The sequence below is a fragment of the Phoca vitulina genome, unplaced genomic scaffold, assembly GCF_004348235.1.
Source record: "Phoca vitulina isolate PV1807 unplaced genomic scaffold, GSC_HSeal_1.0 scaffold3, whole genome shotgun sequence".
In the NCBI taxonomy this organism is placed as follows: domain Eukaryota; kingdom Metazoa; phylum Chordata; class Mammalia; order Carnivora; family Phocidae; genus Phoca; species Phoca vitulina.
The window spans coordinates 52,559,858-52,580,798 of record NW_022589706.1 but is presented as its reverse complement, the minus strand read 5'-3'; the positions used below and the strand labels follow the sequence as shown (position 1 = coordinate 52,580,798).

Sequence of the window (20,941 nt, the reverse complement as noted above, 5' to 3'; positions counted from 1 at the left end):
CAGTCCTCACTCCTGCCTAGTAAATATTTACAGCAGTGTTATTTGATCTGTGCATTTAATAAAGAAGGGTATTTTGTTTAAATTCATTGGCCATTCTAAATGGCATAATGATAACAAACATGCACTCAAAGAATTTCCAAGTTGTAAAATGCCTTCATTTGTCTTCTGGTACTTTATACACTGTGTGAAGTATTTAAAAAGCAGGAAAAGAGTGAACATATTCTATAAGGTTACTTTAAGATCATAGGTTATAGTTCAGTTATGAGTCTTAACACTTTCATTTATTGGATGACATCCATGTAATTGCTCTAGGGGAGAAGTATTCATGGATCATAGAATTTTTTTCAGGGTACTTTGACATACTGTGGGACTAGTCTTAGGCTAGAATCATGAAGGTGGGGGACTTTTTAATTTCTGTTATCAGATTTTGCTTGTCTTCTTTTCTCATCCTTGTCCTCATGTTCTTTTCCAGGATCCACTGTCTTGCTTCCAAATCATTTTTAATAAGGGATAAATGGTTTATTCAATGAGTTATCTTTCCCCAGCGTGTTTGCATTTTAGCAGACATAATACATTTGGCTAAATGAGGGGAATTAATTGTGAAATTGAGTTTAACCTGCAGCTGGCCACCGTGATATAAGGTGGACTCCAAATAGACATTCATATTAAAATAAGTATCTGTCCCATGTACGGAATTTGGTGCAAAATGACAATGCCATTTGCTCTTAACTGACCAGCATCTGCATATTTAATTTATAGATTATGATTTCTATTTTTTTTTTAACCTATTCTCCTCGTTCTCTGAAAATGTTCTGTGATTTATGGGGCACAACTCAGTGGAACAGAATGAGTGTATGGGCTTTGGAGTATGACTTGGATTCCTATCTGAGCTTCACAGTTACTTGACCTTGAGCACATACTTCCTGAATCTCAGTTTCCTCACCCATGAAATGTGATTGTTAGGTTTGTTATGATGGAAAAATTATATATAAACTACAGCACCATAAACTACAATGTATAAAATTACAGGCCAACGGTAAATGCAACATAAAGTAGCTATTATAATTAGTATAAATTCTAGGATATTTACAGGGAAGAAATTAAACAATAAAAAAAAATTTCTTCTACATAATAGCAACTTTGTTAAAAATTTGTAGCAGGTGTCAGTTATGCCAATAATAAATGAATTGGGAGCATGTCTTGATGATAAGCAAACCAGATATCATTTATGGAAACTTATTATATTTATATCCTCAAACGTATAAATGAGATACGAATATTCACATTGTAGTACATTTTTTAAAAAGAAAATGATTCATTGAACCCAGAGTTATCTAAGTGTACTTGAGAAATGATTCGAGTTCTCAAAATTTCATTCTTAATGAGATGGTTCAGGAATATATTTATTATGCAAGTTGAGGTAGAGCCTTGTGAGGTGGGGCACTTTATGCCTATGCTATGTCCTCCTGTGTTCTCTTGTCACACAGGGTTCTACAATTCTATTTTTCACCCCACAGATTTACCAATAAAGAGACAGAGTGAGTATGAGCTGGTGACTCCAGTCAGCACAAATTTTGAAGGACACTATCTCTCCCATATTCTTTCTGCAAATCACAAAAGGAGGTCACCGAGGGACGTGTCTTCCAGCTCTGAGCAATTGTTCTTTAACATCACAGCATTTGGAAGAGATTTTCATCTGCGACTAAGGCCCAACACTCAGCTAGTAGCTCCTGGGGCTGTTGTGGAATGGCACGAGACATCTCTGGTGCCTGAGAATATAACTGACCCCATTAATGATCATCAAGCAGGAAATGCTTCAGAAAGAATCTGGAAAACAGAGCCTTTGCAGACTAACTGTGCTTATGTTGGTGACATCATGGACATTCCAGGAACCTCTGTTGCCATTAGCAACTGTGACGGTCTGGTAAGACTTATTCCCTTTTGTGTGTATGTGTTTGCAGGTGTGTGGGTGTGCAGCATGGCTCCAGCATGGTTGGGAAGGTAGAGGTGGAAAGGAAGCCTTACTCTTATATTTTAAGTTCAGGAAGGAGCTTGAGAAAGCATTTTATAGTCAAAGATGTGTGCTTTGGCTTCATTTTGCCACAAAGACAGCATTATTCCGAGAAGCAAAAGATACCTATTTTAGCATTTTTTGCTTACATTTTCACTTGTGTTACATTGGGGAGTCTTATTTCCTTATTTCTTTCAAAGCATTCTGAAAATTTTCTGAAGAAATGTAGATTCCTCCAAAATGATAGCATTTCACTTCTTATGTGGAAACTTTGGATATCTTCTTAAAGTATTTTGAATGCATTCTTTCGCTTCCCCACAGAATGCTAAAATGGGAAATGAGCAGATCCTTTGTCAGAATTTGTTCAAATCACATTACTTTACAAACATGAGATGTAGCTATCTCTGCATCATGGCTTTGAGTCAGGTTTTTCTTTATTTTCAACTAAAATACCCGTATGTTGCTCTTCAGCTTTGTTGATGAGGCCCAATAGTAACTGACCTTTCTCTACACACTCTGCCGATGTGAAATATTTTTGTTTCATTACTCCAGATGTTATTTGGAAAGTGTGTCAATGTTTATACCTCCTCCATCCACAGTTGACTTTGTTCAAAAAAGCAACCATTTTTCTTTCTAGGGTTGCCAGGCTGCTGTTTCTTGGGAGTTCAGAGCTATTCCCTTTGTTTTGCCACTCTTCTGGGAGTTCTCAAAATATTCCTTATGTTCCTGTTTATAATTATTCTACCTTAGCTGGTCCTCCAACAATACCATGAAGTTTTTGCTGTTGTTCTCTCTATGCATAGGCCCAACCCAGAGGAGGTATGATACATATGTTTTACCAAATGCTGGTGAGGTCATTGTTTCAGACTTTATTTTTGCAGTCTTGTCCTGCCTCTTGATGTTCTGTAGGGTTTTAAGAGCCAGTGCAGAAAACTGAGCAGAGGACATGTAGCAGGTCCAAGTGTTCAAGTGGGACTGCATTAGATTAGGATCTGTACATTTGCATTTGGTGCTAGACCGTATTCTGGGGTTTGAAGACATAAGGAATCGCTTGAATTCTCATTCTCTACAAAGGTTGAATAGATGTGAATTAATTAAGTCATTGAATAGGAAATAAAAAAGAAAGTACTTTCTAGAAGATGAAGTTCAAAGTATTCATTGAGAAAGTGTGATTCAGTAACTACTAAGATAGAAAAGAACACAATCATACAAAAGGTACTATTTTGTAATACTTTTAAGTAAAATACATTGAATATAAAACTTAATTCAGTGTTATTTTTTAGTTTTATAGCGTAAAAAATTATGTATGTTTACCTTCTCAGTTAAGATTTGAAATGTGGGATATTGGCTTGAAAATCAGTTTAAGGAAGGTAAAAGGCAAGGAACTTACTTTAATGCATCATCACAGTGATTTTTATATCTGACTTAGCAACCAATATTTTTCTTACCATATATGTCAAATTATTGAATCATAGATATGAGAAATCTGGGGCCATAACAAGTTGTTATAAAGAAGAAGAAAATAGATGTAAAGTCTGAATGAATGTTAATTATTAGGATTCTTTAATTTCTCATTTTTAAGATGGTGTTAGCATCATGTGTAAATTGATATTGAGTGTGTGTGTGTACTATACACACTGCACACTGAAAGTACTCATTTGTTCCAATCTTTGGTCCATTAATTAATTAATTAAACAATATTTATAGGAGCTGGTGATGAACCAAGTGCTATTCTAGGCACTGTGAAATGGTGGAAGGAATAGTGGTTACCATCCTCATGCAGCTCAAAGATGTTAAATTTGTCATGAAATTTAAATGTCAAAATATCTGGCATATGTATATATACATATATATGTTAGAATCACGTTTAACTTGAAAAATTGTAGTTAAGGGAAATATGTTCCGGAGATATGAATAGGACAGAGTTTTAAACCAGAGATAATTGGCCTAGGCCTTCAGCTAGAACCAGGAAAAGGGTGGGTCTGGCCTCTAGAGAAGGCAGTGCTGACTCTGTGGGTAGGCGGAATGAAGCCTTTTCTAGAGTTTCCAGTTCACAGTAGCCATGTGCCAGGGAAAAGTGAAGATGATGGCAGGAAGAACAGCAAGCAGGGTTATGGGGAGCGAATCAACAAACCAGAGGGATAACAGCAGGACTACTTCATTAAGTTGGGAACAAGTTCTTAGAATTGTAGAATTGCATTGGATGGGTTAAGTCCTTAGCAGAGATGAAGCAGGAAGTTTAACTGAAGGGAATGTAAATAAACTTGGCTGATTTGCTGATTCCTAAACCCCTTTTCCCTTTAACTGGCTATATAGGGATTCAGGCTTAACCTTCTTGGCCTCAGAAAGGGAAGCAGGGATACTGAGATAACATAGATGCCTGAGGATTAACCTGATGGGCTATCAAGCCATTGCCCTGGGAGACTCTGGGACTATAATCAAATCCAAGTGGGTCTAGTAGAAAGTACAGCCCCATTTGGCCTAAAGATACCAATGGAAAAATACCTGCCCAGCAAGTATATAGTTAAGTCTCCTGATATGGAAGACAGCGTCACTGAAGCTTTACCTGGATGGGAAGTCGAATCCTTTTGGTTACATCAGTTTTCAATGGTATTCCCGTGATCTGACTTTCTCCATGTGTCCTTCAAAGCTGTTGCACATAAGAAACAGCCACAGGAACATAGATTTCACTAGGGTTGGGGGTTTCATAATAAGGCTCTCTCCCTCGGTGAAACTCCTTACATCTCTTTTCTCTAACGGAAGCTTGTGGCATGCTCTGTGAATTTGAAATGGGCAGCACTCTCAGACAGAATTACTTTGTAGTAAGCAGAACTCTTTAATTAAATTTAAAAACGAGTGGTACTCAAAGTGTGTCCACAGACTCAGGCTTGTGAAGAGATAAATACCGAAAGTGAGACTATATATAGAAACTCTTATACCAATTTGACAATTGTTGTATTTGTACCGGGTCGAATAATTTTTAAAAAATGGGGCTGGTGTTTTGTTTTATCATTTTTTAAAATAATTTATTTATTTTATTAGAGAGAGAGTGTGTGTGAGAGAATGCGCAAGTAGGGGGAGTGGCAGAGGGAGAGGGAGAAGCAGGCTCCCCGCTGAGCAGGGACCCTGAATCGGGACTCGATTTCAGGACCCTGAGATCATGGCCTGAGTTGAAACCAAGAGTCGGACAAGAGTCGGCTTAACCAACTGTGCCACCCAGGCACCCCTCTAGTAATTAATTTCTGTTGTGTTTTACAAAATAGTCCAAGACCAATTGGGAGAAAAGAAAACATTGTCTTCACCACAGATAGTTTGCCTGGGTGGCTCAGTCGTTAAGCGGCTGCCTTCGGCTCAGGTCATGATCCCGGGGTCCTGGGATCGAGCCCTGCGTTGGGCTCCTTGCTCAGCGGGAAGCCTGCTTCTCCTTCTCCACTCCCCCTGCTTGTGTTCCTTCTCTCACTGTGTCTCTCTCTGTCAAATAAATAAATAAAATCTTTAAAAAAAAAAAAAGAAAAAAGAAAAGCAAGCAGCGACACTTAAGCTGTTTTTACCCCTCTGGATATCAGCTACTTGACTGAAATAGTTAGAGTCTACCTATCCTAGGTAACTGTATGAAATGGTCAAAGGAAAGGTGCTTTAATAAAGGCTTGATTGAAGAGGACAGAAAGATGCCTCGAGTGACATATCCAAAGCCAATGTCTAGAATGTGATTTAGACATTGATATGCATCATAACTAAAATATTATTCTCTGGGTTTCTGAAATCAACATCAGAGTCTTCTGCACAAAGGAATTGACAGTGATTCTTACCCAGTGTGGCCAAGAATAATTAATCTGTTCTTGTCTAGTGTGACCTTTTCCTGTTCTTTGCAAGATGATCATTTATGAGTGACTGCTAATTCTTTACCACTTACAGCTTTATTCTTGCTCTAGTTTATCCTACCTGTAGGTAAGAACTACTAAGATGTTCAGTCATTGAATCGTCCCTGCTTTCTTTTTTTTTTTTTTTTGAAGATTTTTATTTATTTATTTGACGGAGAGATAGAGAGAACAAGTAAGCAGAGAGGCAGGCAGAGGGAGAGGGAGAAGCAGGCACCCTGCTGAGCAGGGAGCCTGATGCGGGTCTCCATCCCAGGACCCTGGGATCATGACCTGAGCTGAAGGCAGCCGCTTAACCGACTGAGCCACCCAGGCACCCCTCGTCCCTGCTTTCTGATTGCATCCAATCTAGAACAAAGCCCAGCTTCTCTAGACCTCCGCCCCCCCATCCAATTACCCAACTGAAGCTCAAGTCCTGTTAATAGGTTCTTTCTCACGCTCTTTTACTGAAATGCTCATGCTTCCCTCTGGTGTGCGTTCTCCCTCCGTGCAACATGGAATAAACCCAGCTTGTCCACTGCAGATGTGCTGCTGGTGGTCTTTGGCTGGAGGGTGTCGACATGCTTTTCCTCTCTGCTTCGACATTTCTGAAATTTCACACACTTTTTAGTGGGAAGACACTTCTGGCTGAGAATCCCAGCTGAAAATAGATTTCTTTATTCCACAGAGCCCTGGCATTTACTCTGGAACACCATTAAATCTCCCCTACGAGCAGTGGGAGCTCACAATCATATTTTGTGGTCTATAAATGTGCCAAAATAAAGGGTTGTTTGGTTAGTAGGCTTTATTTCATGTATTTCATAACATAAGGACACTGAATTTCTCTAGACTTGCTGGAACAATATTGCTCTGTTAATTCCCCTGGATTAGCATCAGAGGGACCTGGTTGGGAGTGGAAGAGCTGACTGCTAATGGCTTTTCCTGGGTTATCCAGCTCAGTGATTTCCTTGTGGGCTGATTTTATGATCAAGGGAGTCTATCTAGGACAAAAATTTTCAGCATTTTTTTAACATTTGGAATTCTTCCTTCAAATGAAATCACTAGGGGTTACCTACTAAAGTAATATGCGAAACAGATAAACTCGGGAAAGGCCTGCCTAAAACACAGGTGGGAGATGCTCTTTCTCTCCGTGTCTCTTCTTCCTGCCCCGTTCCCACTCTAGACCACTTTTAGTCTCCCGGAGGCGTCCAGCAGGGATCTTCACTGTTAGGGCAAGGGGTCTTGGAAGCTTGAGGTGAAGCATTTGGAAACCATAAATAGAGCCTCTTTTTTGAAATATCCGATAGTCACATCTGGTTGATATTGGAGGTATTTTATCTTTCTTAGATTTGGGGCATGGCCCAATGAAGTCTTGGAGGACAATTGCAAACCTATAAAGAAAACAGCCTTAGGACTCCCCTGCCTTGAGACTTTTGCTTTGGGATTTGGTCCCCTTAACAGCATGTTCTTGCCATGCCTATTTCAGTAAGTCTAGCTGCAGAAGCAGTTTTTAAAAAGTCTGTCTAAAAAAGTATTATGAGCCAGTGTGCCCGGGATTAAGAACATTTGACCTATGATTGTAAATACAGCTCAATCTAGTAAAAGAAATGTTTGATACTAAAAATGGATACAAGTCTGTAGTTATTTATAGTGGATTTAGAAAAGAGGGTTTTTGAGGGCTGATCTTTAGATGTTGATATTCAAACATCTGCTTTTGTGAGAGGAGCCTGATTTGCTGAAGGCGCATCACCTCCCATGGAACACGTCTATGAAAGGTGTCACGCATTTTATTGACTGGACAGGGGGAGATTTGTCTGTTTATGGTTCATATGCTAATTTCAGAGACATTAGACGGTTTGAGGAACAAAGGACTGAAACCTTGTTTTACCTCCAGGCACCTACACCAGGCTATTTTAGCAATGCAGGATTAGAAGGAGCTTAAAGCCCCTAAACCCTTTCATTTCCAGAAGTAGAAGGAAAAAAAAAAAGCAGCAGGCCCTGGCCCCTTTCAAAATGAAGAACGGGTTCAAGTTCTCTAGTTCAATTAGTCTGGGAGAACCAGTACCATGGCGGACCTCATGCTTCTCTCCTGAGATTGGGTTAAGCTGTGGCCCTTTGGGAGCTGTCACTGTTCACCTAGTTGTGTGTCTTCGAGGTTGGGTACATTTTCCACTCTGCCCCCTTTCTCAAATATAAAGGCAGCCGGTATGTGCTTATCTGGGGGAAAGAGGCAAGGTTTGGCATAGTCCTTGATCATTTTCACATTTTGTATCTGATTTGCATAAGTCGAGAATCATACATATGTCAAGTCTTTACCAATTTTTTTGGCTCTATTTCTCTTGTGTGATTTAGTTAATCTTATACGAAGAATATCCAAGGACATGAGCTGGGAATAGAGTAGGAAGTGAAAGAAAAAAACAAAAAAACCTGTCAGAAGTGTTTTTAAATTTTGCAGATATTTCTTCATAATAGTTATTTTGTAGTTAATCTAAATTATTCATGTTTATTTATGAATAGCACCTGTACAGTACTTATTATTTGATTTATATCATTTTGATGATGATTTGTTTCCATTATCTCCCATAACATTGGTATAGTAAAGTTTTTAAAAATTAAGTTTAAAGATGAGTTAAAAATTGGGGAAAATGTAAATATGATGCTGCAAATCTTTCTTTGGACAGACATGGAAAAACAAAATAAAAGGGGCAGCAGAAGTACTTTTTCTTACTGCTGTCAGCTTGACAAGTAATGCTTCTTCTTCCCAATGTCTTGACAACCATGACTTCTTTACTCCAGGACAGATTTTTCAAGATACTCAAGACATGCTTTAAGAACTGTGAAAATAGTGCTGACCACATCTTAAAATACCTTCTTCTGAGTAAATCATCATAAAACAAGAACAAGAGGACAGCTCGGTATTGATATGATGCCCTTGTGCATAATCAGGCTTTGAGGTCACAGAGTTCTAAACTGTAAGCAAAATCCAGCCTCAAAGTTTTTCACCTGTGAAAACCGTGTTCTTCTTTTGACTTAATCTTTGCTTCCAGGAGTACTGATCAAGTTAACAAAGCATTTTGAGGCACTAGGCTATGTAAAGTGCTCTACCAACGGCTGTGGTAAATGCTGAAGGTAAGTCAGGCATAACCTTGGTTTTCCAAGGGCACTGGAAAGGAGATGCGCCGTAACCAACCGGAAGTACAAGGCACGCTGCTTTATATGTTGTAAGCCTAGACCGCATGAGATGTGAGAGCTCGGAGGGTGGAAAGATTGTTTCTGCCTGGAAGGATGGTGGAAGGCTTCCTGGAGGAAGCAATATTTGTGGTACAAGAGATTTGAAAAGATAAACATTTATGTTAAAATAATCCCCAATGACGGTGGGGATGGAGTGGGTGGGAGGAGGAGCCTCTGAAGAAAGTAGGAACCTTGTTGGAGGTCTGCGTATGCTGGCCCTAAGATTGAAGGGAGGACGCGGAAGTTGATTTCATGAACTTTGTAACATATATAACAAATACATAGGAGGGCCAGTGTTTATCTGAATATGATACAAAAGGGAGAGAAAGAAAGAAAAAGGAGCATAAATCAGTGACTGTCACTGATATTAACAGGACTGCACGGACATTCAGGATGGGAGGAAGGCTAGGATTCCTGTTCCTTAATGACATTGCTTTTCTTCATAGAAAAAAGTTTCTCTGGGGGCTCCTGGGTGGCTCAGTTGGTTAAGCGTCTGCCTTCTGCTCAGGTCATGATCCCAGGGTCCTGGGATCCAGTGCTGCATCAGGCTCCCTATTCAGAGGGGAGCCTGCTTCTCCCTCTCCCTCTGCTGCTCCCCCTGCTTGTGCTCTCTCTCTGTCAAATAAATAAATAAAATCGTTAAAAAAAAAGAAAAAAAAGTTTCTCTGAAGTCATGGGGCCTTTTCCTCTGGAGTTTAGGGAGGTTTTTTGATAGTAACTTTTTTCTAGAGTTTGTTTCCCAAATTTTATCTCAGAGGGTTATGAAATTTGATTTTGAAAAATCTGACTTTTTCCATCATCTAGGTTCTTCAACCTTTCAAGTTTGATCAGTGATTGTGCCATTTAGTAAACCTCCTGCTACGACTATTATTTCTTCCACCTGAAGTGTTTTCCTCACTTTCTTATTCTCAGTGCTCATATCTCTTACTTCTTGCCATTCCCCAACAAGTATTACTAATGTCATTTAGTGATATTACTGATTTTTAGAGATTTTATTCATTTATTTGTTAGAGAGAGAGACAGAGTTTGCACACAAGTAGGGGGAACAACAGGCAGAGGGAGAAGCAGGGAGCCCGACGTGGGGCTCGATCCCAGGACCCTGGGATCATGACCTGAGCTGAAGGTAGACACTTAACTGACTGAACCACCCAGTCGTCCCTGAAACAAGGGACTTTAATCACTTGGGTTTTTTTTAAATAATTATTTTCAAAAAACTTGATTAATTTTTAAGCAATACTAGGCTACGCTAAATGTATCAAGACATTATTATTAGTCTTTTTTTTTTTTAAGATTTATTTATTTATTTATTTGACAGAGAGAGACACAGTGAGAGAGAGGACACAAGCAGGGGGAGCAGGAGAGGGAGAAGCAGGCTCCCCGCTGAGCAGGGAGCCTGATGCGGGGCTCGATCCCAGGACCCTGAGATCATGACCTGAGCCGAAGGCAGACGCTTAACGACTGAGCCACCCAGGCGCCCCCATTATTATTAGTCTTAATGTGGTTTGTGAGTCCTTTGATAAACAAGTTCAAATTTTCCATAATTGTAATAAATTTCTAAAAATTCTAGTTTATTGATCTTCAACAGGGATATATAGTTGTACTGAGGTCTAACTTTAGAGTAAGTGATGTTCAAATAAAAAAGGACATTATATATAGCCTGATAGGTTTTGAAAAGCATGATCTAGATTGTTATAGCCTATTTCTACAAAATGTTTAGAAGATATTAAATTTTGAGGTTTGTGGTGAGAATAATCAATAAACACCAATGAAGAGGAACACCGGCTAAGCTATTTAGAGTTATGATACTTTGAAAAAGTTCAGTTTGGAAAAATGTAACTCCTATTGATGACAGAAGTCTAAACTTCTGTAAAACGGTTGAGGGAAATGGCTCCTGATGAGAGCAGGTAGAGCACTGGTGTAGAATCAGACCTAACTCCAGTTCCGCCGCCTACCAGCCTGTGACCTTCAACAAGTGAGTTAACCTTTCGGAGGTCTCTTTCCTTCAGTAAAGTGGAGGTCAGGTCAAGACCATGCCAAGACTGTTAGGGCATCTCTCACACAGCCTGGTGCCTAGGAAATGTAGGATTTATTACTGCAGTCCTTTAACTTCTTTTTTTCAATTTAAAATGATTTGTCCTTCCTATTTTGTGATTAATAATAGTAATGATTAAGTTTGCAAAATAAGAAATACTGCAGCCTGTGACCTAATTTGTGGAAATTTCAGTCTTCTCTGAAGTGAATACCTCGGGGAAAATCCTGTAATGTTCACATCACCCTCTCCACCTGATGTAGGGCTCCTTTATCATCGGCTCCGAGGAATACTCTAACCTCTGCCCTCCTGAAGACTTCTAAGGATGGGAAACTCACTCTTCGCCATCTTATTTATATATAGCTCTGCCATATATAGAAAGTTCTTTCTTAGGTTTTACTTAGAAATAGGAAGTGAAAATATCTTGTTCCACTTACTAGGTTCTTCAGAGTTGACAAAGATGTAGTAACCATTCATGATTGACCTCTTATCGTTATTATTATTGTAATACTTCCATTTTATGCAGTTGACCTCTTAGTCATTCATTGTACCTAATAGGCAGCAAACTACTTCAGGAAAATTTCCCTAGAATGGTGTGAGATAGCCCACACTCTGGCCAGAATGGATTTAACCAGGCATAAGCTGTAATTTTAACATTCCTCTCGTGCTTTTTGTTTTGGGAAATATTTTAAATTATGAATCTCAGAGTGAGACATTTTTTTGGTGAGTAGTGATAAAGAGTCCTATGGCATTAGGGATATAATACTGTTGTTCAGAGTCTTACCATCCTTGTTCATTTCATATCTCTTTCATCAGGTGATGGCAGTCAATATGCTGTCTTACATCTATTTTTTTTCCAGTCTGGAGTGTTCCTTAAAAAAAAAATACAGCAAAGAGTATGCATTTTCTACAACTTTGTGGAGGCAATTGCGGGGAATGGAGAGTAAGGTGGCATGGTGGGTCCCTAACTCTAGCTATGAGAAAGTGCATTTTTGAACTTAAATGACATTATCAAAGTAGACTTTAGGGGTCATGGTGAATTTTAAAGATATTTCTGGAAGACCTACTTCTGTCTAGTGATGTCCCTAAAAATGAAAGATTGTTATAGATTGAGAAGACCGTGCTATTAAATGCTAGGGTGTCATATGAACATAGTGGGGACCCAATCTGAGCATGCAAAGCCCAAGAGAAAATGAAGAACAGCACTTAGTGAGAGATTCTGCAAATGTTAGCAACCCAAACACAGTGGGAAAAGTTTCATTTAGCATTATCTGTGAAACAGGATGCTTTTAACATAGTGATTAGAATCTTGGGGTAATACTTCCTTTAAGCTTGCAGGATACTTGATCTTGCTTAGAGGGTGCCAATATTTCCTGCTTTCCTGCCTGGTTTCATATAGTCCTTTATTTTTCATACCTGGCTCTGAGGATGGGATTGACTGGCCACTAGGACAAGAAAACAGACCGAAAAGAGTGATGTGGATCCAGATATAATTAAATCACTGTGAGAGCTCCGTCTCTGGTCAGCCACATGTCATTGTAACTTTTGACTTCAACTGTGGTACCAAACCTAAACTCAGGATAATGATGAGGTAAGATTCTGAACCATATTGGTCTTAGATTCTAACCATTGATCTAATAATTTCATGGGAGGCCTCTTTTTATAGCTGTGCTTGGAAAAATTTTGGAAACATGTGCCTCTAGGAGAATGTTTTAAAATTAGGGCTGTATTTATGGAACTTCATTGTAACTCCTCCCCATACTTAAAAACCCTAGAGTTCAAATTAGATCGGTGATTCTTTCTGTTCCACCTGGTGGACCTTATGTTTTGAAATATGATGTAAACCAAACTATGCTTATTAAGTAGTAAATCATTTTTCTTTTCTGTTAATAATAAAAACATACAAAGTTGCTGGTCAAAATCACCAGTGAGTACAACTTACTTTCCCTCTGTACCCATTGGTGATCTCTGATAAAAAGATTAAGTCATTCTTGGACTTAATTAGCATTTTGGTCAGCCTTATACCATAGTGATAACCATTCCCAGATTTCCATTACTGCCTCTACTGCTTCCTACAGCCCACGGATCTAAAATTAGGAAATTGTTGACTATAAGGTTTCTGAGATTCATGTTAGGACTGCTCTTCTACGACTCTATAACTAAGTTTGTAATGGGCAGTGTATTCCTGGCCAAGGAAGAAATTAAAGCATCATACTTGACCATTATTCGTCAATCATGGTCTAGGGTGGGGGACATTGCATGTATGAGTATTACTTTGCCAAATGTTGAGATATGGTTACTTTCTACTAATGCTTTCTCTGCTTACTTTTTTATAAAATTTATTTTTAATCCACTATGACTAAGTCTTGTGTTCTTGAAGGCTCCAAAGAACCCAACTATTACAACCCAAGCTATTACAATTTTGGGAGATGTTTCACCTTGACTCCCAACAAAATGTGGAAATAAGAGAAATATGAATATTCATATATATACACATACATATACATGCATATACACATACATGTGTATATGTGTGTGTATGTGTATATCTATAGAGAGAAATATAGTTATGTTTTTATAAAATATTAAGAGCAAGAGGGACTGTCCCTTGGATATGCTGTTAGGGAAGTACCTACCAAGTTACTTCAACATGGGAATGTTTTCCCAGCTCTGTTGGTGCCGCCTTTCCCTGGAAGAGCTCCTCATATGTTACATTTGAGGAATATGTAGTGAAAGTTGAGAATCATTGTTCTCTCCAAGGGGCTTTTGACCTTAGTGGGCACCAGCATCTCCTGGATAGCTTATTAAAACATAGATTGCCAGGTGTTGTCTCAGTTTCTGATTTAGTAGGTCTGTCGAGGGGTCTAAAAGTTTGCATTTCTAACAAATTTGCAGTTAGTGCCAGACTCCATAACTCAACTGTTTCTTGTTTGTGTGCAATGATACTGGATACTGGTTCTTCCCAACTGACCTGCTTCTCTGGTAAGGAATTTCAAGGTTTTATTTTATTTTATTTTATTTTGATTTGTAGTACTGCTTTGGCCCTTGCCCACTGCCCACTCATAATCCCAGCCAATCTGACTGAGCACAGGTCAGTTCCAGTCCCAGATTGGATTAACTGTGCCTAGCTACAGCTTCCTCTCTTGGTCCCCTTGCCTGGAGGCTACATATTCTTTGGAAGCACCAGTGAGTGCCATCTCCAGGCCATGTTCTGGCAGAATACAGAAACGGTATGAATATGGACAAGCCACTTAATATGTCTGATGTTTGGATTCCTTCTTTGAATCTTGTAAAGATTTCCTCATGGTCGGTGGAGCTTTGAAGTGGATACTCATGAGTTATTCAGAGGCCAGTAGTCAAAAGAAGTGCTTGTGAGGTTCTAAAGCCACTTTGCTTTCAAGACCTGGGGGTGGGGCTATGCCATGAGGCAACACAGAGGCCTTAAGATCTTCAGTTGTCCTGTGCTTTAACATTCTGGGACCATCACTCTCCTCGGGTTTCCATGAATCAACCTTGTACTCTGTCCATACACCAGCTCCACCAGCTCTGTGCTTTACTCGCCCTCTTCTGTAAGTATGCTTTCAACTTAAGATAATATCATCTGATTTTAAGGCTTCAGAGATCATCTATACAGTGATGACTCCATGTGCACCCTGACCTCTCCTCTGTGCTCCAGACTTGTATTCATATCCTGCTGCCTATTCATCATCTCCAGCTGGGGGTCTAACAGCCATCTCAGACTTAAAAGGGCCAAAGATCAATCCTTGATAGCCATGCCTACATGATTTCCTCCAAAAAGTCTGGGCAACTATTTCTTAGGCCAAAAACCTGGGCTTCTGCTGGATGCCTTTTCTTTCCTCATCTCTCCCATCAAATCCATAGTCTTAAGATTTTTCTATAAAATATGTTCTGAATCTACTTATGAAATCTCCAATGCTACAACTTTGGTTAGTATAGTGACCTCCTAACAGGATAGTATAGTGTCCTCCTAACTGGGTCTTTTTGTTCTATTTTGCCCCTCTTCATCCTTCTGATAGGAGCAGAAGCTAAATTTGATGAACTTTGTTTAAAAGCTTTCAGTTACGTCCCGTTAAAATTCAAACTTCTTACCATAACTTTTAAGACCCTATGTTAGTAGTTCCAGTAATCATTGTGTATTGTGATCATCTAAAGAATTTTAAAGAAAATGTAGATACATAGACACCAAGCCCAGAGATACAGATTCATTTGCTCTGGGGTAAGGCTCAGCCTAAGTAAATTAAATGCTGCTCCAGATGATTCTAATACGCAGCTGGGTTGGAGAATCATTTTTCTTTCTAAGGGGTCTCTAACCGTAGTGGGCATGGTAATCTTATGGACAACTTGTCAGAACATAGATTTCTGGGTGCCACCTGGGGTTTCTGATTCAGCAGGTCTGCCCAGGAGCCTGACAGTTTTCTTTCCTAACAAGTTCCCAGGTGACACTACATTTTGAGAACCCGTGTTCTATAAAATCTAGTCTTAGCATACTTCTCTGATTATGCCCTTGTTCACTATATTCCAGCCACATTGGTCTTCTTTTTGTCTTTTAAATAATCCAAATTGTCCCCATCTCTGGCTTTTTGGAAATGCTGCATTTTTTTTTTTTTCCTGCTCAGAATATTCTGTTCTAGATCTTTATTTTTTTTTTAAGATTTTATTTATTTATTTGAGAGAGAGAGAGAATGAGAGAGAGAGAGAGAGAGCACATGAGAGGGGGGAGGGTCAGAGGGAGAAGCAGACTCCCTGCTGAGCAGGGAGCCTGATGCGGGACTCGATCCTGGGACTCTAGGATCATGACCTGAGCCGGAGGCAGTCGCTTAACCAACTGAGCCACCCAGGCACCCCTGTTCTAGATCTTTAAATAGAGGTTCTTCTCATCACTTCAAGTGTTAACTTAAATTACATTTCCTCAAAAAGGATTTTCCTGGCCCTTTTAGCTAAAATAGCAGCCCTAGTCACTTTACACTGTATTAGTGTTTTAAATCTTATTTGTATCCATTATCCATTATTGGCATCTCAAATTTATCTTTTTTAAAAAAAGATTTAACATTTATTTATTTATTTATTTATTTATTTATTTATTTATTTAGCATGGGGGAGGGGGCAGAGGGAGAGGGAGAGAGAGAATCCCAAAAAGACTCTGGTGAGTGCAGAGCCCGATGTGGGGCTCGATCCCACAACCCTGAGATCATGACCTGAGCCAAAATCAAAAGTCAGATGCTCAACCAACTGAGCCATCCAGGTGCCCCATGTCTCAAATTTATCTTGAATTTATTTTGTACATTTATTGTAGGGAGAGCATAGGTTTCTCTACTGAGGATAAGAATTCTTTCCTGTGGGTCTTTAACAATGCTTGGCACATAGTATGTACTCAAAAAATCAATATTGATAGGCTGAATGGTATAAATATTGGAATGGGGAATTGAGTACCACTTTTGAAAGATGAATTATAGATCTTTCTTTAATGTGTTTAGAATTCCCTTTGTGTAACTTTCACAAATGAAGGGAGTGCTATGAACTTCAAAGTTTAAGGTTCCTAAGATCTCGTATAAATTAACTCTATCCTTCTGAATTGTGTTTTAGTGCTGTGGTTTTCATAACTAAGCTTTTTTCCCCCTCTCATTTTCTCTCTCCTCTTCTTTCACATATAAGCTAGTGAAGGGGCAACATCATCTTGACCCAAACCCACACTTAAATTCATAGTAGAAGTGTAGTGTGTCTCTTAAATTAATACACTCCTGTTAAGCAGCAAGAATAGATACAAATCAGTGTGGTAAATTGTTGCTTAAGAAAAGATAGAATTTTTAAAAAAACATTATAAAAATATTATTCTTTGGATAAATTCCTTGGAAGAAAACAAAATATGCTCATATACTGACTTTCCAGGCAACGTTGTTACTCTAGCAACCTATAGTTCTCCTTTCTGAGTGCTGGTCACATATAAATTATCTGTTTAATGCCTTTTTCCCCTGTGCTCAACTAGAAACTCCATGAGCGTTGGAACTGTGTCTGTCATGCTTACTCCTGGTATCCATAAAACCAGGCACCATTCCTGATATATAGTAGGTGTGCAATAAGTATCTGATGACTTCCTGAATGAATGAGAACACGGAATGTAAGTCTCATGGCTCTATAATCTGCTTGCTATCATCTTCCAGGTTTCTTGAACCTTAATGGAATAAATGCATTCTCTGTGTAGAATTCCTCTCCGTCCTTCTCCGTTGGTACCTAAAACTCTGCTTTGTAACTTTTCATTTCTTTTTGTGGTTTCTCCTTGATGGAATGTTACAAAGATTCTCAAGCCAAGTACAAAAAGCCACACCTCTTCAGTTTCTTGGATGGTTTGACTTCTTTCAGGCAAGTACTAGTTTTTGAATTTTTGTGTCTCTTGGTAACTCCCAGGATTCTTTATATTCCTGTGAGTGAATTCTCTCTCTTTGTGCTTCTTAGGAGGGAACAAATTGATTGATTGATATCTAACTAACTCATTCATTCATTCAATAAATATTTATTGAGCATCGACTGTGTGCTATGTACTTTTCAGTGCTAGGGATGCTGCAATGAGTAGAAACAGGCATAGTATTTGCCCCCCTTGGAGTTTATCTTAGAGTGGGAAATAGAAACATTACTTTTTAAAGTCACCCAACTGAGTAAATAAAGATATAAAGGAAAGGGACATTGTTTTATGAAAAAGGTAACAAGGTCATCAGACCTAGGCTAGGGGTCAGGGAAGGTTTCCCGGGAATGGTAGATAAGCTGAATTTTAAAACATGAATAGGAATTCCCTAGATAAGGTACTTGATGAGCACATTTTATGAAGTAAGAGGACAAGGAGACTATGGCGGGGGAGGGGGGAGGGGGCGGCGGCGGAGATTCTGAGTTGGGTGAAATAAAATTTGACTTCCTGAAGAAAACTAATCTGTCACAGTAGTCCTCCTGAGCTACCATAGGTGTTTTATCATAATACTAATATGAGTTAAAATCTCTGAGCACTGACTCTGTGTGCCAGGCATAGATCTGTCCTTTATAGGAATGATCTTAATCCTGAGAACAGTTCCTGTTTATGGATTAGGAATCCAGAGAAGTGAGTGTCTTGTCTTTGTCTCCTGGAAGACCTGAATACCTGCATTCAGAACACGTACCTTTGATTGTTACCTAATCCTGGTTCCCAGAGGGTATTCCTAATGTTTCCGGTAGCTCGGGTAACCTGAATTCAAACACGGAAACATATATGGATCTCTCTTTATATATGTATTCCCTATGTATAATCATACGTATATGAAGATGTATGTGTATATGTTTACATAAAATAGTCCCTGTGGGTATTTAGGTGTGTGTGTATTATTATACATACACATGTAATTATTTTATATGTATATATATATATACACACACACAATCACACACAAAAATCATTAGTATATTTTGATGTTGGAAATTGAATCTAGGCATTTGAAATCAAGCAACTTCATTGTGAAAAAGTTGCTGGATGGGATAGATAGATGAGTACTAGTAATTAGTAAATAGAACTGAGCTGTTTCCTATCAAGTTTGGGTGCCTAGCCACAGGAGGTGAGTGAATTCTTTAGGGCAAGTGAAAATCTTCTGCATCTAGCGTTATCCTCTGCTGCTAAAGCAGCTCATCTCCATTCACAGTAGCTGCTTATAGCTTTAAATAGCATGCCCTGGACTCTCTCTGCCAACTCCTCTCAAGCCAGCCAGGGTTACCGTGGGGCCAGGGTTGCATGGACGATGCCGTCTGTGCGAGGCCAGGGAAGGGGTTAGTGAATTGGCCAGCTGCCTGGGCACCGGTGGAGGGAAGCCGCGGAGCAGTGCAGCAATTTCCTGCTTGGGGTGAAGCCCTAGAAGGCTGGTGCTGGCTAAGCCCAGACTCTTAAATTCTTTCGTGATAACTCACTGACCCCCTCCTCCACCCCCATGTTTCTTTTCGGGCGGAATTTGATTCGTGCTATTCACAGGTACATGGAGATGATTTAGGGGGATCAGAAAGTCCCCCACCCTCCACTCCCAGCTCATAGTCCTTTTGCCTGGAATTTATACTGTTAGAAAACTCGAATATCATACTCTCTAGCTCTGAGTTTCTAGCATAAATGAAATCACATTAGCCGTGGAACAAACCTGCTCCTGAAGCACACTGAAGGGATGGCAGAAAGGACAGGTGAGGGGGACCGTGAACGGGAAGCACACGTCAGGGGAGACTGTGAAGGATGGGGCAGTGCATGGCAAAATAGACCATCAGGAAAGAGATAAAGACAAGAAAAAGACCATACGTTGACTGTTCCTCACAGTTTTACTTAAGTCTGACCTTGACTTTGCCCATTTCCCTTTCTTTGGAGGGTGAGGGCAAAAGAAAGCAAATTTATTCCCCAAACTTGCTTAATTTAAGTGTCTCCTCTATCAAGGTGATTGAACTATTCCACATTAAGTATAGCTGATAGCTAGCCTCTTTTCTGAATTACCCTAATTGTCTCAGTGATGGTTTTGTTCTGTCTTTCAAGTTCAGATGCCTCTCTAATAATTGGTGGGGTTTCAGGGAGAAATCTGAGGAGAGGGGATTTTCCTAAGTTATATTGGGGTGGTGGAGCACTTCTTGGTGGAAAGAGCATCTGGTCACTGCTTCCTTGTGGGTCTTCTGTCTGATCTATGGAGTATCCTTCCTCAATGAAGTGGGATCTCTCGAAGGAGAAGCATTTACTCTCACTAAATAGGATGGGGTCCTAAGACTCTCTCTGAGCCGATGCCCTTTCCTGGGTAGACCCCTCGGGAGCTGTGAGCTTGCCTCACGGGGATATAAAGGCCTGTGTGTCCTCCCAGAGTTTAGTTTTAGCGCTACGGGGTCTTTGGTGGTTGTAGAACCATTCCCGTTGTTTTATAGGTCAGGGAACAGATGCCCAGAGAAGTTGAGTGAGGAAATCATTGTCACACATTTCTGATGAGCAGCCAAGAAAGAACTGGAAACCAGGTCTCACAACTCCTGTCTCAGCGTTTTCCCTATCTAGCACCTGGTTATGAATCCGGAGTACTTCCAAGAGGTCTGAGCGCAGCTTCCCATTCTGCCCAATTCTATTTTTTCCCTTCTCCTTAGCTGACTCAAATGCTTGGTTTGGCAATATAAAATGCTTATCCATTTCTGTATTTTATTTGAGCTGGCTGCCCTATGCCTCATTCTCATGAAGCCTAATACCAATTATGTACTTCAGAAAATACATATCACACTAACAAGACACATTTAGTTTAATAACAACGAAGACAGCACACTGGGTACGTGCATCGACTCTGGAGTTAACAGGGTAACTTCACCACTTACTGGGCGTGAAACCACCTTTAAGTCTCATTTCCTCCTTAGTAAAATGGTGATAATAGTAACTAATGTAATTAGAATAGAACCTGTTGCACGGGTTATTGTGAGCCATAAATAATCCACGTAGCACTTGGTACAGTGCCTGGAACATAGTAAGTCTTCAATAAAGTTAGTTATTATTCTTCTTCTTAAATATGCTCAGTTTTTATAGTTTATACAGCATTGTTATTGCCTCAATTTTAAAAATCATAGGACATTGTCACCATGTACTGATTTAGAAAGAGTCTAGTGTTGTTTTCACAAACACAGCAGCAGATCTGTGACAGGTCTGAGGCTCAAGGGTGTCTAGGTGCCTACACACGGTCCTGCCTCCTTCCCGCCTGTCTTCCTCCCTCCCCATCCTTCCTTCGCTTTCTCTTTTTGTTGCAGTCTCTCCCTTTCACGTCCTTCTGAAAGGACAAGAGCATAGCC

General features: G+C 39.7%; 1 protein-coding gene across 4 annotated transcripts in view; it reads left to right on the top strand.

Annotated features, from left to right (window-relative positions):
- The window catches only part of ADAMTS3 (ADAM metallopeptidase with thrombospondin type 1 motif 3), a 252,350-nt gene that overhangs the window by 19,411 nt on the left and 211,998 nt on the right, over positions 1–20,941 (top strand). For 3 of the 4 annotated variants that reach the window (XM_032400522.1, XM_032400523.1, XM_032400524.1), the window contains exon 3: positions 1,518–1,924. The exons of the other annotated variant lie outside the window; for it this stretch is intronic. In XM_032400522.1, the coding sequence (XP_032256413.1) occupies positions 1,518–1,924 (407 nt within the window). The remainder of the gene's footprint in view (positions 1–1,517; positions 1,925–20,941) is intronic. 4 annotated transcript variants of the gene reach the window in all.